The following is a 25,312-nucleotide window of genomic DNA, read 5'->3' on the forward strand; positions in this document are numbered from 1 at the left end:
CCAGGCTTTCTGAACTATGCAGTGCAGCCACTGTAAGACTCTTATACCACCATACTTCAGCATTTCTGGTCGAATATCATCTACTCCTGCTGCCTTTCCACATTTCAAGCCTTTGATGGCTTTTTCTACTTCAAGTATGGATATGTATTCCTGACTACATGCCTGGTCAGTGTTTTTTACCACTGTGCTCTCATCACTGCTTGTTTCATATAGCAGGTTTTCAAAGTAATTACTCCATACTTCAAGGATATCTTTTTCTCCCGTTTTCATGTCACCTTTATCATCTCTAATTCCTTTTATAGCACTCTTTCCTCCATTCTTAAGCTTCTTCAACAACCTCCAGAATATTTTGCCACCTTCTTGATATTTATTTTCTATATTCTTGCCAAAATCTTCCCATGACTTTTGTTTAGCTAGTTTTACACAGTGTTTAGCATTCTTGCATTTGTCTCTATATTCTCTAAGAGCACAAGCTGAATTATTTGACAGGAACTTTTGGTATGCTTTCTTCTTTTCCTTCACTGCCTCTTTAACCTCCTGTGTCCATCAGGGAGTTCTGATTTTTTTTATCCTTACAAACAACCTCACCACATGCCTCTCTGGCAGAATCAATCAATGTTTTCTTCAGAGTTGCCAATGAATCTCCAAGGTTTGATTCCTGTTCTCAAACTCTTTCATTTTTCCTTCAATAATCTTTGTGTATTTTAGTCTACAGCTCACATCTGAGAGCTGCTCAACTTTTAATTCGCTTTAAAACTTTCTTACATGTTATTCCTTTCAATATGAAATTCAATTTTATCATGCTCAAGACTAAATAGCGATCACTTCCAATTTCAAATCCTCTGTACACTTTGGTGTCCTGCACCAGGGAGAAAACATCACTATCAACAATAACATAGTCAATGAGACTTTTCTTATTCCTAGCCTCTTCTCTCCATGTGAATTTGTGCACATTTTTATGTAGGAACATGGTGTTAGTAATAACCAGTCCATGTCCTGAGCAGAAATCCAACAGATATTTGCCATTATTATTAGCTTTGCTCTTTTCTCCAAATTTTCCCAAAATATTTTTGTGTCTCACAATCATTTCCTACTCTGCTATTTAGATCCCCAACAAGGACCAACTCTTCCTTTTTCTAAAGCATTAAAAAATTCCTCTACCTCTATCTTAGTAGAACCTTCTGTGGGACCATAGGCACAAATAAGTCTCATTGTCCAGTTCCCCATTCTCATATTTGCCCACATTACTCTACTTGAGACTGACTGCCATTCAAGAAGATTAGCCTCGTATTTTGTGTTGAATACTATGGCTACTCCTTCTTTTCCTTGATTGTCATTCCCTGAATATAACATTTTGTATTTATTGCTCAGAAAGATCTCACCAGTTTTGGTCTTTTTTTGTTTCAGTCACCCCTATTATGTCGATCTGGTACTTATCTAATTCCTCAGCTAGCTCCATTTCTTTGCCATTCAGGCTTCTTACATTGATAGTACCGATCTTTAACTCTGGTGATGTTGAGTTTGGGTTTATTTTCAGATTTGTTCCAGTAGCTGACTTTTCGCTGTTCGCCCTGGTTCCCTGGCGAAAACAACGGGGGCCTTGTTTAACCGGGCGATGCCCCAGCCGGCATGAAATTTTGTCATGTTGTACCATCATTCTATATTTTGGTTTAACCAATAAGAATACAATTTGGTCGGCTAAATCCCAAATTGCCAGCCCATCCTCGTCCGTTCAGTATCCAAGTAGATACCCAACAGGGTGCACCACGAGAAGGTGAGGATTGGACATTAGGTCAGAAGCCCTGGTCAGTTCTCTGCATTCCTTTAAAGGCTATGTGGAGGTCTCCTCTCAGTTATACAGCTTTGACCCTTAAGCACCCCACCTCTTCTCAGTGCTGTGTTTTCTAAATCTTTAATTTAATCTTATGGATCCACAGACTATAGATTTGCATGCAGTTCTGATATGTTCCAGAAAACTATCAATTAGTATAATTTTATACATGGAATGGGCTTTGTTGTAAGTGGTTAGGTATATTTCATCTTTTCCTTACATTGACAGGTAACTCAAATTCTGCAAACTCTTTCTGCACCACTCCTTCACATCATTTATCCACTCTCACCTTGGCCAGCCTCTTTTGTTTTTAACATCCATTGTACCAAACATCAAAGTTGTCATCTTTATGCTGTTATCCATCTTGCAGATATGTCTGAAAGCTTAATATCCTTTGAATTATTTTCTGCGTGAGATTCTCTTTGTAGTTTACTTTCTAATACAGTTCACTAATTACCTTTTGCACCCAACCAATTTATGGAATATTTTTATCAATGTTCTTTTAAAAGCCAATACAGCTGATTAGCAACTTTGTGAATAATTTCATTCTTGGTACATGCTTATAAAGCAAAAACTCGTACTGCAGGAATTTATTTCTCATAGATGTAATGTTAAAAACAGGTTACATTCTCAACAGTGGAATTTGACCATAGTAATGTTAAATATCAACAAAATGATAGCCTATGCTAAAGCAATTATTTATTTATCCTAAGAAATTAAAATTTTTTTCAGAAAAATCCAAAGTATAAAAACATTCTTCTTCTTCTTAAGCTAGCTGAACCTCTAAGGTTCTTAGCTGCATGCACCAGCTTCTTCCATTTCTTTTTTGTCTTGAATTTTTTCATTCCACTTTTAAATTCCCATCACATCCTAAGTCTTTTTGGATATTATTCTCCCAACTCATCTGCTGTCTACCTCTGGTCACTTTCCATCAGGCTTCATCTTGAATGCTTGTTTAACCATTCTCTCCTCACCCATTCTTTCCACATGTTCAAGCTATCTCAATCTGCTTGCTCGAATCTCATCAACTAGAGTGAGGATCTGTAGAGTTCATATAGTTCTTGATTATGTCTTCTCCATTCGCCTATTGTGTTATCTCTTACGGTCCATAGAACTTTTCTGAGGATTTTATTTTCAAAGATGTGCAATGCTTTTGCATCTTCTGTTATGTTCCAGGTTTCTGCTTCATATGAAACAATAGGTATAATGATTGTCTTGTATATTTCTGTTTTAACTCTGCTTGATAGAATTTGAGATAATAAATGATGTAGTGAATGATAAGATCTATTGGAGGCATGAATTCTAGCTTTTATTTCTGGACTAATTTTATTATCTTGAGATGTATATTATCAATGTTCCAAGATATTTGAAGGAGGTGGCATTTTTAAATCTCAGATTATCAATGGTAAAATGGTCATTTCTCCTTTATTAAATATTCAATTTTATCCTGGTTGATTTTAATCCTAATTTGTCAGCAGCAATTTTGAGTTTTCTAAATGTTGTTCTAATGTCTTCAGCAAAATTATTACTTTATTTCCAAGACAGTTTTATCTTTTCTTTATAAATATCATGATAGCATGCATAAGCATTGTTTAAATCTATAGCAATTTTTCTAGTGCACTTGAAATTTGCATCTGGTGAGACAGACTTAAATCTCAGTTGCTTTTTTGTATAGTGGAAAGCTTCAAGTCTCTTGAAAGTGAAAGAATGAACAGGGGTTTAGCTGTTAAATCTCAGTTTCTTCATATTTTGCCATTTCAAGATGGTCTTTATTTCTGAGCTCTCCATTATTTGCATGAAACAGACAGGTGATGTCAGTGGAAATCTCAATCAGCAATTGGTTAGCAGTTATTAACAACCATTTCTGTTTCATTTTATTTCTGTGCTGGTTCATGAACCTTCAAAATTATAAATAAACAGCACAGAGTACTGTAGCAATAAACCAAACACAAGTACTGTATTGTATAGCTACACACACATGGTTTGAAATGCTGTATTTATGAATGTTGAGCATCATTTATTGCATTTAATGTTCATATTTTCAATTTTGTTGATGCTTGAAAAAAAAACTTGTAAACTCAGGAACTCATTAAATGAGAACTGCCTACATTCACTTCAGGACAATTACCCATGTCTCACAATATACAGAGCATTTTTGAATATGCTTGTTTCCATTTGCCCAAAGTTTACTTTTGATTTTGATATCTAAGATCTTATCTCTCTCTCTTTTTTTTTTCATGTAAATTGTGTGTGATATTGCTCCCTAGGTATGTGAAGCTCCTAATCTCTTCCAGCTCTTGTCCATTGACCTTTATTTGCTTTTTCATCCTCTTCTCTCCAAATATCATTATTTTAGTTTTTCAATGTTTATTGTCAGCCCATATCTCTTTCCTTCTTCACTGTTCTTTCTAGTTCTTATTCAGTAATGGCTGTCATCTACAAATTATAAATTATTGATTTTTGTACCTTGAACTAAAATTCACTTTATTTTCCTTTTTGATATCTATTGTTTTTTTTTTTTTTTCTATCAACAGGATAAAGATGGTCAGGAATATTAGGTCTCATGCCTCTTGTTGCCCAGAACTATTTTCCTGTTTCTCCACAATTTCTCATAGCAGCCTCTTCATTATCATTGATATTCTGCAATAAACATATTAGGTTCCTATCCACACTGTGAGATTCAAATAAAGCCATGCCACTTTCTGATCTATACTGTCAGATGCTTTCTGAAAGTCAGTAAAACTGGCATGAATATTTTTATTTTCACATAAAGCTTTGTCCACGATTAACCTCAACATTGATGTGTGCACAGTACTCCTGTCTCTTCTGAATCCTGCTTGCTCTTCTTTAAATTTTTTTCCATTAGTTTCCTTATCCTTTCTGTTAACATCATAAGTACTTTTCCCACATTACTCATTGGAACAACTGTTCTGCAGTTTTTACAATCCATTTTCTTCCTTTCTTGTGAATGTGGTTAGGATTGATCTTGTCCAAAAGAATGGACAAGATCAATCCTATGAAATCCTTTCCCTGCATCCCACACAATGTTACATAACTGGTAGTTTGTCTGTCATCACCTCACTAGCATATTTCAGCATCTCCCAAGTGATCTCATCATTCCCAGGTCTTTTATGGTTCTTTAGATGCTTTACAACCTCATCCCTTAGTATATCTGTCTCCTTCTGTGCTTGGTGGTGATGATAATTCCCTCATCTCATCTATTAAACTCTTTTGGATCTTAACATTCCTCTGTGTCTTATATAACTGAGCAGTATCTTGTCCAACTCTTACCTCTTCTGTGCCCATCAAAATTTCATCTTTTATGGTTCTCTGCTTTGGGCTCCATTTCATGATGTTTCTAACCATCTTGTATACTTTTCTTATTCTGTATTCACCATAATATTTGTTGATATCCTGGCACTGTACTTCTGACCACTTTGATTTGTCTCTTCAATGTCTTCTTCACTTCATTGCATTTTACTTTATACTGTTCCATTTCCACAGAAATATCTCTCCTAATCATTAGTCTTCTTTTTTTTTTTTTTTTTTATCTTGGGTTACCTTTAATGTCTTATTTTTTTAGTCTTCTTTTTTTTTTTTTTTTTTTTTTATCTTGGGTTACCTTTAATGTCTTTTGCAAAATCCACCTCTTCTTTGGCATTTCTGTCTCTGGGACTGTTTCTTCCACTGTTTTCTTGATAGCAGATTCTACTTTGTTCCTATCTTCAGTCCCCTTTTCCATGAAACAATGCCTTCACTTGTTTGAGTTTCAACTCGATATTGGCAATCACTAAGCCAGTGTTTCCCAAATTTTTCCTACGACGGAACACCTTGGTTAGAGCTGAGTATCATCGGTCTCGTATCCAATGTGAAGCTAAGCGTGCACTATTGCCGAAGCTTTCCCTGCACGATCACATTGCATGCTGGGCCGCAGCACATCACATTGCCCTTGTTTGTGACCGCATGTTTCCCAGAATAGATATCTCTGTACTTCACTCATACTAGGAGATGTCAACAACCGCGGCCAGCTATCAGCCAGCAGCTGAGTCAAGGCCAGCATGTGCTGGCCATAATAGCACAATTCCACACACAAAATGAGGAGCCCCTGATTTTCAAACATGTTTGAACTTGTCACAGCATTTAAAACCATTCCAAGTTCATATTAATTTTGATAATTTTTCACGGAACACTTATTCACTTTCCGCAGAACGCAGTTTGGGAAACCCTGCACTAAGCTATAATCCTATTCCATGTCTGCCTGCACTTTGAAGCATTCAATGCAACTGAAGTGTTGTAATGCATCTCTTGCTTATGAGTATCATGTCTAGCATGTTCTTTATTCTTTCATCAAGTGATTGCAATGTCCACTTTCTGCAATCTTTTTGCTGAAATTTTGTGTTGCAAATTACAGTGTTATGCTTCAAAGCAAACTCAAGCATTCTTTCTCCCTTTTCATTGCTTTATCCAGATCTGTATTTGCCCATTATTCTTTCCAATCCCTCATTATCCATTCCAGTCTCCTTCAATAATGAGTACTTCTTTCTTTGGTACTGATTTCAAGATTACTTCCAAGTTGCTTTATAGAATAACTATTTCTTCTTCAGTACTTCCTAAGGTGGGTGAATATGCTTGGACTATTGTGATGTTAAATGGTTTTGCTGCAAATCTTGCCATTATTATTATTTTGTTAACTGGTTTGTACCCTAATCATATTTCTCTTCCTCTTTTACTGAAGTTTTGTACTTTTACTGCTTCATGTTTTGTACTGCTGTTGAACCAAATGATTCTTTCACTTCTAACTCAGTCCAGCACATTTTGACTATTCCAAGAATGTTACATTGGTATCACTCCATCTCTTTGCAAAACAAATCTAGCTTCCCAGGAGTCCATAAACTGGACTTTCCATGTTCCACCTGATAGCATTTCTCTTGCTGGTTTTTTTCTTCTTGCACTTCTTTTGTAAACTAACTTGTTGATCCAACCCTGATTGCTCAGTTGGGTATGCAGACCTTGTTTATCTGGGCAACGTTCAAGCCAGCATTTTATACTTTCATATTGTACCAGATTTCAATTGCTATTTTATTTTCACAGTCAGTGCATTGACACTCATCTGACCAACCATGATGGTTCATTCAGCCACCTCTAACATGGGAGCAGATGCTATTTGCATCTGTCCACTATGGATGAACAGAATGCCGTTTTCTGTTAGCCCATAGGAAGTATTTCATTTCCCTCCTACCGTTCATATCTGAGAGGCATTCTCCTGTCCACCACCCAGGGATGTGCCTTCTAGAAGTTTCAGGCTTCCCTTTCCTCCAAGGGATATAGATATATTTATAGCATATGAAAACTCCATTTCTTACATACTAGCAAATTTACTGTTCTTCATATTATACAACTACCATAATGCATTACAGTAATGCCTCAAATTATAAGAATAACATATTCCACAACAATATTGTGCAACTCCAAATTTGCATAACTTGAGATGTTTTTAGATGAATTTTTGGAAACAAAAATTGTTTCCAAAGATGCTAGCAAATTTACTGTTCTTCATATTATACAACTACCATAATGCATTACAGTAATGCCTCAAATTATAAGAATAACATATTCCACAACAATATTGTGCAACTCAAAATTTGCATAACTTGAGATGTTTTTAGATGAATTTTTGGAAACAAAAAAAATTAGTTTCATAAAGGGAGGATTTATTCAACTTATAAATGTATATAAAAAAGGAAATATATCATAATTTAACATGGTATGAAACATTCAATTTAATAGTAGTAGTAAAAACAGTAAACAAGAAAGAAGCAGCATATTAAAGTAACATCAGACACTTACTGATTGTTAATTTTCACTGCAAGTCTGAAATATCTTAAGACCATTCTTATTAATAACTGGTAATTAGTTTACGGAATTAACAATGCATATAAAGTATATTAATTAAAGGTAACCTTAATGAATAACTTCTATATTTTGGCAACGTCACATTGCCATCTTCAGGAACATAAAGATATGGTATGTGCACGCAGGCACTAACAAAAACAAATGAGGAAGAAAGCAAGAAACTAATATTGTTCCTAAAGTCTTAATGGTACCCTCTGGTGGGCTAATTTGGTTGTCTTGGCAGTTGGGCTGAAGTTCTCAGAATGTAAGTCTCCCAAATTTGGGGTAGTTTCATGCACCCAAATTTGTTGAGGTTAGGAACGTTTTTTAGAGCTGCTGATGATTCCTTGAATAATCTTTCGTATTTAAACTTGCTGCGGTGTATTATTTTTGTTTTCTTCCAACGAATTCTATAGTAGGTATCTAAGGCATGGTCTGCCAGTCCAGAGCGGCTGTACTGGTGAAACCGGATGTAGTCTTTGTGTTCTGAAATCCTGATATTTGTTGTTCTGCCTGTTTGGCCAAAGTAGGACAATTTGCAGCTGCAAGGGACCTGGTATACACCAGGTAGGTCTAGAGGAAGTGGTTGGTTTTTGGTAGAGCAGATAAGGGATGCCAACTTTTTATATGGTCTGTAACAAGAAGTAAGGTCATATTTTTTGAGGATATTGGTTATTTTCTCAGAGGTGCCCTGGATGTAGGGGATGGTGATAGATTTGGTGTAATCTTTATTGGGGGGGGAAGTTGTGGTTTACTTCTTTTTTGGATTTTTTTGGGGTTATAGCCATTAGCTAAGAAAGTGTTGAGGATGTGGTTTAGTTCAGTAGTTAGGGCCTTGCCATCTGAGCAGATTAATTTTGCCCTGTTATATAGTGTTTTTATAACCCCATATTTTTGTGAGGGGTGGGGGGTTGCTGGTGAATGTATCTGCCAGTATGGGTAGGTTTTCTGTAAACAGAGAAAACCAAAGATCCATCAAGCTGGAGAGTGATTAAAGTGTCTAGGAAGGGGGGGGGTGTTATTTTTCTCTTTTTCTAAGGTGAACTGGACTCTGGGGTGTTGGTTGTTTAAGTGTGTTAGGAAGGAGTGGAGTGTGTCTGAGCCATGTGGCCAAATAGCGAACACATCATCCACGTAACGAAGCCAAATAGTGGGTTTTTGTGGGGCGGAGTTTAAGGCTTTCTCTTCAAAGGTCTCCATAAAGAAATTGGCCAAGGGTGGGGAAAGTGGTGACCCCATGGCTGTCCCCTCTATCTATTTGTAGAACTTTCCTTGCCAAACGAAATAGCCTGAGTTCATTGTGAACTGAAATAGGGCTGAGATATCGGGAGGAAACTTGGCTTGGATGAGCTCTAGGGTTTCTTTGAGTGGGAAATTAGTGAATAGGGAGGAGACGTCAAAACTGACCATTATGTCAGTGTGTTGGAGCGAGAGGTTTTCTCACAGAAAAACAACATCCTCCCCTTCCTAGACACTTTAATCACTCGCCAGCTTGATGGATCTTTGGTTTTCTCTGTTTACAGAAAACCCATCCATACTGGAAGATACATTCACCAGCAATCACTCCCCCCCCCTCACAACAATATGGGATTATAAAAACACTATATAACAGGGAAAAATTAATCTGCTCAGATGACAAGGCCCTAACTACTGAACTAAACCACATCCTCAACACTTTTTTAGCCAATGGCTATAACCCCAAAAAAATCCAAAAAATAAGTAAACCACAACCCCCTTTCCACAATAAAGATTACACCAAATCTATCACCATCCCCTACATCCAGGGCACCTCTGAGAAAATAACCAATATCCTCAAAAAATATGACCTTACTTCTTGTTACAGACCATATAAAAAGTTGGCATCCCTTAACTGCTCTACCAAAGACCAACCACTTCCCCTAGACCTACCTGGTGTATACCAGGTCCCTTGCAGCTGCAAATTGTCCTACTTTGGCCAAACAGGCAGAACAACAAATATCAGGATTTTAGAACACAAAGACTACATCCAGTTTCACCAGTACACCAGTGCTCTGGTGTACTGGTGAAACCGGACAATGATAAACAGATGTCTAGAACAACATAAATTAAACTTTATGAAATAATAGCCAAATCAATGCTGAAATATGGCAGTGAAACATGGACTTCAGGAGAGCGAGATAAAATACAAGTGGAAGCTGCAGAAATGAAGTTCCTAAGACCACTCACAGGCTATAAAAGAATAGACAAGAAACGAAGAAATAAGAAGACAGTTATCCATTTAACATAATAGATGACATCACAAACTATAGAAAGAACTGGAAAAAACTGCATAGAAAGAATGAATGAGGCCAGATGGCCAAATATTGTCTGGAAATATAAACCAAAGGGACAACACCAGTCAAGAGGAAGACCCAGGAGGAGACGGGCAAAAGACTTTTTAAAGCCTTGAAAATGTTACAGGCAAACAGTTGCCTAATAAGGGAAGCCAAGAGGAAGAAGAAGAAGATCTGGAAAAAGCATATGACAAGGTACCAAGAGAGAAACCTATGTTAAAGATACCAAGCAATTTTAAACCTGGTTTTACTCCATTTTTTCCAAGTAAGCAAACAGACAAAATGTCAAGTTTGCACCTGCAATTTATGCAAGACTAGCTGATCCCACAGGTAGTGCAAGACCAAGGCAACTCGTGGTAAAAGTGGAGCAAGCTCTGATCACTAATCTTAATATTTACCCTTAATGCCAAAACACATCTCCAAGAAGGGGATGTATGATGTTTTGTATTAAAGGCAAGGGGCCACTTCCCAGACCGGTTTCGACCTCTATTGGGGTTTCATCAGTGGGAGCTAGGCTAGAAATACCAAGATTTAGTAATGCAGAGCTTGTAAGTATTTTACCAAAACTAGTTACCATAAGGTGTTATAACCTTAAACCTATTCAAAATGCTGCAGTTGTGTGGTGTCAGTGGGGCATTATATCAAGCAATACTTAGTCTTTATTTGAGTTGTAAGTCAGCAGTTAGAATTGAAGGAAGTACAGGGAGATGGTTTAATGTTAAATCTGGTGTGAGACAAGGATGTACATTATCCCCTCTGTTATTCATTATCTGTATGGATCACATTATGAAGGAAAATGGTATTAAACCTGATATCAAAATTGGAGATGTTGATCTCAGCTCTTTGCTTTATGCGGATGATGCTATACTTCTAAATAAATCTGCAAGATTCCCTGACTAAATTGAATAACTGTTATAATAGATATGGTATGAAGGTCAGCAATAACAAGACAAAGACAATGAAAATAAGCAGAAACATTGAAAATATGAACTGCATTGTGAATGGAGAACCTAGCTACTTGGGCAAGATTTTTATTGAAGATGGTAAATTAAATATGGAAATAACAGAATCAACAAATCTGGTATGGTTAGGAAGTCAACTGAATAAATTTATATGGAATAAGAGAGAAATTAGTCAAAACACTAAATTAGCTGTATACAAGACAGTGTTCAAACCAATTTTAGCTTATTTGTCTGAGAGCGGGTTAGAAGTAAAACACTTGACCAAAGACTGGAAACCCCAGATATGAGAGTCCTGAGAAAGATTAGGGACGTGAACAGATGGCATCAATGGCAATATCATATTAAAATGAAGAAATTAGGAAAGAACCTGACATTGTTATCATCCAGGAATGTGTTAGCAGAGCTAATCTCAGGTGGTATAGTCACTTAAACGGAATAAGAAAGGAAAGATTAGCAAAACAAGTGTTCTCTGTCAGGTTGACAGGAAAGAGACCCAGAGGAAGACCAAGATATAGGTGGATTGATATGGTAAAAAATGTCTTAGAAGATAGAAATATAAGATCTAAACAATGTTGGAGTCTTGATAAATAACAGATTGATTTGGAGGAAAATTGTAGATAGGAAGTTTGATGTAGTAATGTAAAATTTTCATGTAGTACTATCATATCCTGTAGATGCCAGGAATTTGATGATGATCATTGCATTAATCTAGTTCAGTATTAATCTTGCACATGCATCCAGCATGCACAACATATGTAATAGATAATTATATTAAAAAGTATGTTTTTCTCACTATATAATCTCATTAATAAAATAAAGCTGTAATTATAAACACAAAAGTTAAATACTGTAGTATATCCAGGTGCTAAATTCTAATATAGTAGTATCCTAAGCTTATTTTCAGTTCACAACTTGAATTAACTTAATGTAACTAAATACTTGAATATTTTATCTAATGATAAGGCTTATTTAAATAAGTTATTTAAAAAATACAATTATTTTGCAAAGACAAGTCAAAGATCAGATCATATGACTGAGTACATCATGAAAAGCAAGTCTGGCTCCACAGCCAGTGCTGTCTACTTTCTTGTTTTCGTAAATTTTATTATTTTTCTTTCATATTAAATTTGATTTATGCATAATTTATATAAATTCAAACTTCATTATGAACTATAAATGAAAGAAAACACAAACTACACTTTCAAGGTTTGTGAAACAGTGCAAAACTGGAGGAAAGAGTTCTGTTGTATTGAGTAAAAACAATCAAGTGAGACATCTTTCCAAGACAAATGGCCTGCGGTTCACATTTTATTAGGAGTGCATTTTGTAATAGTAGTAAAAAATATCCTAGGGTTGCTGACAGTAACTCTATAGACTTCTACAGGGTTTTCAAGGACCTTATAAAGTAGAGACATTGAGGTTTCATGAATCATCCAATTCTCAAAAAAGATACTGTAACATAGAACTTAGCCAGAAATTACTCAAAAAATACACCTCTAGCTGCTTGCCAAAAGAAAATTGATTCTAAGTGTCTAAATACTTCATGTGCCTTTTTAATATATTGAGTTACCTTGCATTAGGAATCCCCTTCCCCCAATTTACACACTCAGTGAGATAACAAAGTACCATGTGATATCAACATCACGTTCGGCTACTATAAATGGGCACACCTATCCTCTGTATGTAATCAGTAAATGTTTGCCAGTAATGGAGAAATGTGGCGACATAAGCCAGTTGGACCCAGAGGGCAGGTTCCAGTATTTCAGAAACAGCTACACTTGTTGATTGCTTCTATACTACTGTGTTAAGGGTGTACCAGGAGTGAATTAATGATAAACAGACATCCAGCAGAAGGACTCGCATTGGTCAGCCACCCATAGTTGATCCTAGAGATGAGTATCTGGTTTCACGACTGATATTTCAGCAACGACATGCAACACTCACACAGTTCACCCACCAGTACAACAGCGGGACTGTTCAACCCATTTCAACATGCACTATGCATCATATACCTTGCTTCGCTGGGGTTCCACAGCCAGAAACCAATAAGGATACCAATGATGACAGCCAGACATTGCGAAGAATAGCTCACATGGGCCAAGGAATGCCAGCAATGGACCCTTGACAGGTGGAAGAAGGTTGTCTGGAGTGATGAGTCCCATTTCCTACTGCACCATGCTGATGGCCGGGTTTGCATTTGGCGTAAACAGCATGAAGCCATTCCCTGGTTGCACAGTTGGTATTCAACTGTGCAACCAGGGAATGGTTGCTTCTGTTTCAACTGTGGAGATGGTGTATGGTCTGGGGAGCTATTTCCTTGCACACCCTAGGTCTTGTTATCATCCCACAAACACTAAATGGTGAATGCTACAAGGACCTGTTAGCCAACCATCTCCATCTCCATCTATATCTGCAGGAGGTCTACCACAACCACAGTGCCATCTTTCAACAGGACAATGCAACGTGTCATCAGGCTCATACAACTACCGAGTGGTTGGAGGAACACGACAATGAATTTTCCACATTGCCTTGGTCTCCACACTCCCCCTGACTGTAACCCAATTGAACATGTGTGGAATATTCTAAGACAGCATGTGAGTACTACTGATCCTCCTCCATTGAATGAGTGTGAACTGACAGAGTTGCTGCAGTGGACATGAGTCGAGTTACACATGGAGGATGTTTGACACCTTGTGGAATATGTTCCTAGGCATCTGTGAGCTGTGATTGCATAGAGAGGTTGACCAACACATTATTAAGTGAGTGTTCCTAATGCAAAGCTAACTCGGTGTATAGCTAAATTCAATAATCCATTTACTGATCTCAAAAACTTGATAACCTTGCTAATGATATTGATACAGGCCCAGTAAAGCAATGACAGAATGACATGATATGTAAAAAAAATTGTCAGTTATTGCTGATGTCATTAAACAAAAATTAGTGAATTAGTTAAGGAAATCAAAGACTCCAGGAAAGTGAGTCTTCTTTTAGATACCTCCACAGATGTTTCAAATGAGGAGGAACTTGTTCTTTATAATAGATACATAAATAAAAATCAGAAACTAAAAGAGGCATTTGTTTCCATAATTCCTCTTCAAAATTCAACAGCTGCTGGGTACTTTGATACATTAGAGGAGTGATTCTCAGCCTATGGGGATGTGAAATACCTGGGGGGGGGGAAGGGGAGAGCAAAGGAAAAACTGAAAAACTACTTTATTGAAACAAATGCATTTAATGAAACTATGTATTGACACAAAAACATTAAATACACTCTGAAAATAAAATAATAAAATACACTGTATTGAATAAACTAATTATGCTTATAGGAACATATTCATATTGCAAAATATACCAAGCAACAAATTAAAACTGAACAATAACAATGGATCTAAAAATTAATGACTTCCTTGTGCCTGTGCTGTGGAGCAAAGCTTTTCATATGATGGTGATACATTGGAAATTGACACTCTTAGTCTTTCTATATTTAACTCAGATCTATATTTTGTTTTTAAGGCAACCACTGCAGAATACCCAATTTCACAAAGATAAGGTGTGGAAAATGGCAAAAGTGCACAAAAAGCTCTTGACTTTAGTGCAGAAACACCAGCCCAATTCAGTGATTTAGATGCAAATTGTCGTTTGATTTTGCTGCTTGATGTGAGGTCTATAAATTGTTCCTCTTCTTCAATTGAGAAACCTTCCGGGGTAATTCGAAATGGGTTTCTAACCCACTCGTACATTGCCATTATGTTGTCATCGGTTATAAAATAGTTTCTAAAATTCTTTGTTAACATTGTTAAATGATTTTCAATAGTTACAAATAAAACTTTGATGTTTTCCTCTTCTGCCTTGTAGGTTTTGATAAATTCATCCAGATTTGCAAATATTTCTAATTTTTATATATTTCGTTTAATCCTTCATCCAAGTGTAAGCAAACAAAGTTTGCACTTGAAGTATCTTCAAGACTGAGGCAACTTGCAGTAAAGGTGGACCAAGCTCTCATCACTTGTCCTAGTATCTCCCATAATGCAAAGCACATCTCCTTGCGGACATGTATAATGCTATGCATTAAGGGAAGGGCCACTACCCAGACTGGTTTCAACCTTTATTGAGGTCTCATCAGTGGGAACCAGCCCCAGAGGTGGTGATACTAAGGTGGAAGTAATGGAGAAGTCATATTTCCATATATCAGTTGTCAAATGGTGTCACACCTTATTATTAAAATTCTCTGGATTAGAGATAATTTGATGGAAGTTTTTTCACTTGGCTATACTACCAATTATATATTTCATTTAATCCTTTATCCAAGTGTATGCAAACAAATTTTTGCACCTAAAGTATTTTCAGGACTGGGGAAACTTGTGACAACTCTCGCTCCCACTTGGATAAAGGATTAAACGAAATATATAATTGGTAGCATAGCCAAGTGAAAAAACTTCCATCAACTTATCTCTAATCCAGAGAATTTTAATAATAAGGTGTGACACCTTTTGGCAACTGGTATATGGAAATATGACTTCTCCATTACTTCCACCTTAGTATCACCACCTCTGGGTCTGGTTCCCACTAATGAGACCACAATAAAGGTTGAAACCAGTCTAGGTAGTGGCTCTTCCCTTAATGCATAGCATTATACATGTCTGCAAGGAGATGTGCTTTGCATTATGGGAGGTACTAAGGCAAGTGATGAGAACTTATACCACCTTTACCACGAGTTGCCCTAGTCCTGGAAATACTTCAGGCGCAAACTTTGTTTGCTTCTTACACTTGGATAAAGGATTAAATGAAATATATGATTGGTAGCATAGCCAATTGAAAAAACTTCCATCATTTCTAAAATTTGTTGCTTTACCTTTTTGTTCCATAACTGTAGTTTTTTACAAAAAAGCATTAACTTTGTCACTCATCTTTAAGATGTGTACTTTTTCCTTGGAGTTGCATGTTTAATATATTTAGTTTCTCGAATATCTCCACTAAGTAGCTCAATTTCATCACAAATAAGTAGCTTCTAAACTTCTCTGCTTCTTCGTGACCTTCCTCTTCCAAGAAGATTGCTATTTCATTTCTTAATTCGTGAACACATTGTAAAAATTTTCCCTGTGATAACCATCTTGTCTTGCAGTAAAATAGTAATGCTAAATAGCAAAGTTCAGAAAACAGTCTTGATTTTAAGGGTCTCATTTTTATATAATTCACCCTGTTTATAACTATTGTTAACACAATGTTTAGACCAGGACTCATTGATGAATCATGACATCTATGAATCATGTGTCCAAATATATAGAGTGTTTCAAAAAGAATGACCCGATTTCAAATAATTATATTTATATAATTCAAATAATTATAGTAGTGGCATCTATCAGTCATATAAACTTTTGGCCAAGGCCGTTCACATGGTACAAGTCGCATTCATTTGTGGTTCGTGGTTGCAGAAATATACAATTTTCAAATCTGGACATTCTCTTTGAAACAGCCTGTATTGTGGGGATTTTTCCATCACAAGGGCTTGTAAACTTTTAAACCTTCCAGACATAACTCGAGTACCATCTGTGCAAATTCCAACACAATTTTTCACTGTATGTTTGCCTTGCATATAAAATTGTCCAATATTTTGAACAGTTCAGGTGCTGTGGCAATTCTTTCTATTGGTTACAAAACAATAACTCTTCAACTGCTGGTAATCCATCGCAAAATCGAACATAAGCAATTAAATGACAATCCTTGTTGCTATCTGTTGCCTTGTCAAGCTGAATTGAGAATAATTGGTCACAAAGCTTCAACAAAAGTTGTTGCTGCATATCTTCACATATATCACCAATTCGCCAAGCAACAGTATCATTTGATAGAGGTATGCACTCTAGTTGTTTGGTAAAACTTTCTCCAAACATAATTTCCACAATATCAATTGCAGCTGGCAGAATTAGGTCTTCTCCGATAGTGTGGGGCTTTTTGCACCTAGCTATTTTATATGCAACTTTGTAAGAAGCTAGTAAAGCGTTTTCATTTACAGACAAAGCTTTTTTAATGCTAGATTTTTGCTTTCCAAAACATTTCAGTTTGGCAGCAAAGACCTCTCGAGGTTTGTTAACATACTCCTTATGAAGTGTTTCCAAATGTCTTTTAAGTTTATTCGGTTTCATGCTATTGGCCGCCAAAATTTTCGAACAAGTAACACACAGTGCTCTTTCTTCATCATTTACTTCAGTCTTTGTAAAACAGAAATCTAAATATTCTGCTGCATACTTTATTAATTTTACTTTCAGAGTGATATTTTGATAAACTGAATTTGTTGACGTTGACACTCCACAGTTGTCAGATGTCCAATTAAAAATTTATATATTTTTCTACACTAGAAAGATTGTTTTTATACTGTGTATCACAATCATTGCAAATAGGAGTAAAATAATGCTGGCTATTGATTTCTCACTGTTGGTCACTGTTGCAGTGTTACTGCCGTCTTGCCATTTCAAGCCTTATTTATACTCGTAGAAACATTTCGAGAACATTCGAGACTTCCCGTAGTGAAATCGCAAATGTTTCCGAAAGACTGATACCATTCAACGGTCTGTGCATTGATGCCAGACCTATATAATTTTAGAAAGATTTGATGGTGTATTTAAATTTGTATGAAATTTAAAAATGTTAATTAATTCCCAGTTTTGTTGTTGTTTTGCTAACTTTTATGGGTATTGTCAGTGTCTCAACACAAGAATTGTAATGGAGAAGATGGGGGGGGGGGCATAAAAACTAATATTAAAAAATGGGCATACATTCAGAAACATTGCATTAGAAAGAAAAATGAATAAGTTATTATAGGTATTATTTCTTAGAAAATTCCCATGTTACTCCTCTAAGTAAATATTATTTTTATGGCTATTTAGGCTATTTTTGTTTAGGAGTACCCCTTTTTTATAATGCCATTGGCTTTTAACTCAAATTTTAGGGATTACTTATGTTTTGTATGGACAGATAGATGAAGAAAATATAGGAAGAAAACACCGGACAGCACAAAGGTATGTCCGGTTTTTTCTTCCTATATGTTCTTCATATATCTGTCCATATAAAACATAAGTAATACCCTAAAATTTGAGTTAAAAGCCAATGGCATTATAAAAAAGGGTACTCCTAAAAAATAGCCTAAATAGCATAAAAATAATGAATAAGTTATTCTCACCATGTTCCAATGCCTAATAACCAATTAAGCATTGGAACAGATGGAGCAGGAAACATGCTGGGAAAAAACAATGGGCTAGTGGCATGATTAAAGAGACATGCCAAATCTTATATCAACACATTGTGTTACACATAATTTGAATCTGGCTGGTTTAAATTCTATTGAAGATGTCCCTTTGTTTCTGGCATTGAAACAGGAGTAAAAAAAATTATATACCTTTTACCAAAATTCACCAAAACAACTGAAAGAATTAGGAAAAGTTGTTAGCAAGTGCTGACTGCACTTGTTAGCAACTACTCTGCAATGGTAATTGCATTTGGTGGAAATAAGCAGTGGAAAAGGGGATGATGATGCAGTATCAAAAGTCTTGTTAAAGAAAATGAAGACCTAATGCTTTTCAAAAAATTTTTTTTTGTTAAAGGTTTTTTGATTTTATTCAAACAGCTGTTACTAATTTTTCAAAGGGAAAACTTACTAATAAATCCAACAAAAAGACTTTTTGAAAGAACAGTGAATAATGACATGTTTCCATCTCTCTTAAAACCACTTGAAATTGTAGCCATTATACCAACAAGTGTGAATGAGGGTTTTAGTCAAATGTGTTTGTCTAATAAAGAGAAATTGAGTTCATCAGTGAATGACTTATGGATTATACATATGAATGGCCCTTCTTGGCAAGATTTTGTTCCAGATAAATTAGTTGATAAGTGGTATTTTGCAACCAAGAAAAGACACATTGGAGGCCATATGAAGCTCTTATGTAAATGAGCTGTGTTATAGCATACTTTTTAAATACACATTAAAAGAAAGAATATTTCTGTATAACTACATATAATGTGTAGTAAGAATAAAGAATGTTTGTTTTTCATCAGTCATAATGTTTAGTTTTTTTTAAATATCATCTATAACCATAGAAGGTGAAATTTTACTCACTCAAAGTCTGAGTGAGTAAAAATTTTTTGTGGCTGGTAGATTTGTTTTATTTCTGGAACCTTGAGTTATGGTATTCAGTATGTTTGTGAAATTTTGGTAACTTTGCCATCAGTTTTGCATTGTGGAAACCACAGCAGTCTTGAATTTCTGGGACCGTCTGGCACTAGTTGAATGTTTTAGCCTTAGATATCACTCTCAAACAAAGACTTATAAAATGTTTTGTAATTTTTTTTTCTTGAATTATTTGAGTTAAAACTGGAACACTTTATTTTGACACTCAATCCATGAAGCTAGAATCATTTCCATTTTTTCCATAATCACTGGTTAAATAAACTCAAGCTGCTTTCATGCACATGGCAGTTTTAATAATTTTTAATTTTTTCAGCATTGTCTCTAATGGTACAAAGTGTTGAATCAATAAGTTTACTATTTTTCATATAACTTCTCTCGCAACAGCACAAACTTTTCTTTGAAGATTTATTAGAATGCATATGTTCACTGAATTCATGGGGGAAGTATGCAAACTACAAAATGGATAACTGAACATAAGCAACATAGAAACAGCTCTGACCAAGGTAGAAGTTAAACTGAATTTTAACTTCAACCTTGGTTAGAGTTGATGTGTTTATGTGAAACCTTACAATTTTCACATAAACATATAAACAAACTCCCATGTCCATAGACATAAGTCAAATGCATGTAACTTGAGATATTACTGTAGTTTATTTGGAAATTTTCCCACTTGGTTATACTATAAATTAAAGATACCAAGAAATTATATACTTGGCTACATTTATCCAAGTGTAAGCAAACGAAGTTTGCACTTGAAGTATTTTCAAGACTGGAGCAACTCGTATATAGAAGCTAATGACTTCACGTCACTTGCCTTGGTATCCCATAATGCAAAGCACATATCCTTACAGGTATGTATAATGCTATGCATTATGAGAAAGGTCACTACCCAGACTGGTTTTGACCTTTATTGAGGTCTCATCAGTGGGAGCCAGATCCAGAGGTGATGCCAAGGTTGGAGTAATGCCGAAGTCATATTTTCATATACGAGTAGCCAAAAGGTGTGTCACACCTTATTATTAAGATACTCTGGATTAGAGATAGTTGTTGGAAGTTTTTCCACTTGGTTATACTATAAATTAAAGATTTAGCATCCCTAAGGCATGTGATGTGAAGTCATTACGAGTTGCCCCAGTCCTGAAAATACTTCAGGTGCAAACTTTGTTTGCTTACACTTGGATAAAGAATTAAACCAAGTATATAATTTCTTGGTATCTTTAATTTATAGTATAACCAAGTGGAAAAACTTCATCTCTAATCCAGAGTATTTTAATAATAAGGTGTGACACTTTTTGTCTAAGGGGGAGAAAGTATGCAAACTACAAAAAGGATAACTGAACATAAGCAACATAGAAACAGCTCTGACCAAGGTTGAAATTAAACTGAATTTTAACTTCGAACTTGGTTAGAGTTGATGTGTTTATGTGAAACCTTACAGTTTTCACATAAACATATAAACAAACTCCCTTGTCCATAGACATAAGTCAAATGTATGTAACTTGAGATATTACTGTAGTTGTATTTGGAAGTTTTTCCACTTGGTTATACTCGTATATGAAAATATGACTTCAGCATTACTTCGACCTTAGTATTACCTCTGAGTCTGGTTCCCACTGATGAGACCTCAATAAAGGTCAAAACCAGTCTGGGTAGTAACCCTTCCCATAATGCATAGCATTATACATACCCATAAGGGTGTGATGTGAAGTCATTAGCTTCTGTATACAAGTTGCCCCAGTCCTGAAAATACTTCAGGTGCAAACTTTGCTTACACTTGGATAAAGGATTAAACTAAGTATATATAATTTTTTGGTATCTTTAATTTACTGTACTTGTATTGTTTATCTACCATTCCTGTACATAAAAAAAAAAATGCAATTCGAATATCTTTCCTGATGAAAAGTTCCATTACACAAAATAATGAAATATATGTATACTTTTCAAATCAATTTTCTCTTGTGTAATTTGATCTTAAATGAAGTTTTTCAAATAGTTCTAATGTTGAGAATATATTCTTCTGAATTTTTACTTGTTCATTATTGAATTGTAGTTAATTTGAAAGTGTGGTTGAAATTCTAAACAGTACCATTAAATTTAAGCATGAACTTCAGAGTATCTGTATCTTTAATCTAGCATTCCGCTGCTGTTATTGCTTTCATTGGAATCCAGCACGTAGTCAACAGCCTTCAGCTCCTCGGTTGCCTTTACCAGGACCCAGCTCTGATCTAGCAAATGTTCCTACAATCACAGAACCAGTATCAGGATCAGATGCCTCTGGAAGTGAACATGGTAAATTTGTCTCAATCAGAAAAATAAAATTCTGAATTTATTTATATACAGTTGACTCTTGCTAGCAAGCACCATTATAACAGTCTCCCTCTTTATACCAAGCTGTCAAAAAGTCATAACCTATAAACATGGTGCTTTTCTAAAGGAAGTTTGCTATAAGGAGAACTAACTGTAGTTTATACCAACTAATTTATACTAACTGTAGTTGAAATGTTATTAGGAGTGTATAAATAAGCATATTAAACTATTAAGTGGATAATTAAAAATTATGTCTATTTATTTATCTTATTTTATTTTTTTGCATATAAAGAATGAATTTTGATATGAACATTAGTTATTAAGATACTTTGCTTGGAATTAAAGCTTCAAGGTCTGTATTATATTAATTAATTACATGTGTTCTGATCAGTTTGCCTATTTTGAGGTGTGAACAACCAAGTTACTGGTAGAAAAATCTATTACAAATGTTCTTTGCATCCTAGATGAACAATGCACTTAAAAAAGTGACTTGGTATTATAATATTGCTTTATAGCAATTATAATACAAATTGCTGTTTGAACTTTTGCTCCAATGTGAGAAAAGGCTCATTTCTCACATGGTTTAGAAGAAACCTTGATCTTGAAACATGTTCTTCTTCTGTAACCAATCTTTTGCATCTCAGAACTTTGATAGGAATTCTCAGAAATATTTCAGAATGTTTGGTTCTGAAAAGGAGGCTATAGACATTCTTTAAAATAGTCAATGAAAAATACAGTGTCTACAGGTCTGTGAGGGTGAAGTTATCTGTTAAAAATGTTTGAGTCATTTTGAATTTTAATTCTGCCACTCCAGTTGTAGCATTTTATAGTACATAAGACAAAACACTTTGGTTTTTGCTTCTTTTGACATATTTATCTGATTTTTACAAAACTCTACCACCACTAGTCAGTTGATCCCTTGAATTTGTTGCAGACATGTAACCTGTAACGCCCCCCCCCCCCTCTGCCCAACTTTAATTAGACCATTTTTATTGACAAAGCAATGTAAAACAGTAATAGTTTCTCTCTGGCTTGATGGTATTTAACGAAATTTAATATAAGATCTATATTAATATTATTTTTGATTTCAAGTAGACCATTTTAGTGTCAGAATTAAGCAAAACTAAATCACATGTCTACAGTGCATAAGCAAGAAGTCTCTAAGTTCAGCTTTTTTGTGATAAGGAATAGTGAAGCTATCAAAGAATGTTAATACAAATAACTTTCTTACAAAGTTTTGACAATAACATACACATAAAAAGTTGTATACTATTCTTACCATGATGGGTGAAGAATAAGCTGGAAATCCTGCTATAGAAATCAAATGAGCTACTTGTCAGTCTACAGCACATTCTCTTATAAGCAGAGTAGTAATGTCACATTGAGTAATGAAAATCATCCCTAGAAACATTCATCAACATCCATCTCCACAACAAAATCAACCCATAACTTGTAAGTTGAAAAATTGAGATGTTATCCACCTAATAGCATTTCCATGAAAGTGATAAAAGTCAGCCATAAACTTAATCATGTAACATTATCATAGCATCCTGATATGTACCCTCAAGTCCAGGATGCTATGATAATGTTACATGATTAAGTTTACATGGTTTAGTTCATCATCAAATTCCTGCCTTGTACCCTCAAGGAGTGTACAGGATATGATAGTACTACATGAAAAATTTACATCATTACTAACTTCCTATCTACAATTTTCCTCCAGATCAGTCTGTTACTTGTCAAGACTCCAATATTATCAGATCTTATATTTCTGTCATCTAAGGCACTTTGTACCGTATCAATCCACCTATATCTTGGTCTTCCTCTGGGTCATTTTCCTAATCTTTTCTCGCCCATTCTGTTTAAGTGACCATACCACTTGAGATTAGCTCTGCTAACGCATTCCTGATGCCTACAATGCCAAGTTTTTTCCTAATATCCTCATTTTTAATATGGTATTGCCATTGATGCCACCTATTCATGCCTCTAATCTTTCTCAGGACTCTCATATCTCTGGTCTCTAGTCTTTGGTCAAGTGTTTTACTTCTGACCCAGCTCTCAGATCCATAAGTTAAAACTGGTTTGAACACTGTCTTGTATACAGCTAATTTAGTGTTGCGACTAATTTCTCTCTTATTTCATATGAAATTATTCAATTGACTTCCTACTATACCAGCTTTATTGATTCCGTTATCTATTTCCATATTTAATTTACCATCTTCACTAAAAACCGTGCCTAAGTAGGTGAAATGTTTTACTTGTTCCACAGGTTCTCTGTTCACAACACAGTTGACATTTTCAGCGATTCTGCCTATTTTCATTGTCTTTTTATTACTGACCTTCATACCATATCTATTACAACAGTTATTCAATTTTGTCAAGGAATCTTGCAGACTCGTAGCGGATTTATTGATAAGTATAACATCGTCCGTATAAAGCAAAGAGCTGACACTAACACCTAACACTTCCAATTTTGATATCATGTTTAATATCACTTTCCTTCATAATGTGATCCATATAGATAATGAATAACAGAGGGGATAATGTACATCCTTGTCTCACACCAGATTTAACATTAAACCATCTTCCTGTACTTCCCTCAATTCTAACTGCTGACTTACAACTCAAATAAAAACTAAGTATTGCTTGATATAATGCCCCATTGACACCATATAACTGTAGCGTATTGAATAGCTTCTCTCTTGGCATATAATATGCCTTTTCCAGATCTACAAAGCTCAAATAGAGATCTTTGTTATATTCCCTTGATTTCTCCACTTTTTGTCATAAAGTGAAGATCTGATCCTGACAGCCTCTATTTGGCCTGAATCCAGCTTGTTCTTCACCAAGCTTTCTTCTTCAATTCTTCTCAACCGTTTCGCAAGTATACCTGCATATATCTTACCAAGAATATTGAGTAGGGAAATACCTCTGTAATTCTCATTCAGTTTTATTTCCCTTTTTTATATATGGGTACTATGAGAGCTCTACTCCAATCATCGGGAATTCGTCCCTCTGTCCATCCTTCTGAACTATGCAGTGCAGCCACTGCAAGACTGTTATACCACCATACTTCAGCATTTCTGGTTGAATATCATCTACTCCTGCTGCCTTTCCACATTTTAAGCCTTTGATGGCTTTTTCTACTTCAAGTATGGATATGTATTCCTGAATGTATGTCTGTTGAGTGTTTTTTACCACTGTGCTGTCACTGCTTGTTTCATTTAGCAATTTCTCGAAGTAATTACTCCATACTTCAAGGATATCTTTTTCTCCCATTTTCATGTCACCTTTATCATCTCTAATTCCTTTTACAGTACTCTTTCCTCCATTTCTAAGCTTCTTCAACAACCTCCAGAATATTTTGCCGCCTTCTTGATATTTATTTTCTATGTTCTTGATAAAGTCCTCCCATGACTTTTGTTTAGCTAGTTTTACACAGTGTTTAGCTTTCTTACATTTGTCTCTGTATTCTCTACGAGCACAAGCTGACTTATTTGCCAGGAACTTTTGATATGTATTCTTCTTTTCCTTCACTGCCTCTGTAACTTCCTGTGTCCACCATGGAGTTCTGATTTTCTATCCTTGCGGACAACCTCACCACATGCCTCTCTGGCCGAATCAGTCAAGGTTTTCATCAAGGCTTGCCACTGAATCTCTAAAGTTTGTTTCCTGTTCTCAAACTCTTTCATTTTTTCTTCAATAATCTTTGTGTATTTTAGTCTACAGTTCACATCTGAGAGCTGCTCAACTTTTATTCACTTTAAAACTTTCTTACATGTTATTCTTTTCGATATGAAATTCAATTTTATCCTGCTCAAGAGTAAAT

At 35.4% G+C, this 25,312-nt stretch overlaps 1 protein-coding gene across 2 annotated transcripts in view; it reads left to right on the forward strand.

The window, feature by feature from the left end:
- The window catches only part of LOC150100164 (endoplasmic reticulum junction formation protein lunapark-A-like), a 242,674-nt gene that overhangs the window by 193,131 nt on the left and 24,231 nt on the right, over positions 1-25,312 (forward strand). For both annotated transcript variants that reach the window (XM_090402475.1, XM_090402476.1), the window contains one exon: positions 21,310-21,465. In XM_090402475.1, coding sequence (XP_090258601.1) covers positions 21,310-21,465 — 156 coding nt within the window. The remainder of the gene's footprint in view (positions 1-21,309; positions 21,466-25,312) is intronic.

This window comes from Typopeltis vanoorti, chromosome 13 (genome assembly GCF_054136105.1).
Source record: "Typopeltis vanoorti isolate ZY-2024b chromosome 13, IOZ_Tvanoo_1.0, whole genome shotgun sequence".
In the NCBI taxonomy this organism is placed as follows: domain Eukaryota; kingdom Metazoa; phylum Arthropoda; class Arachnida; order Uropygi; family Thelyphonidae; genus Typopeltis; species Typopeltis vanoorti.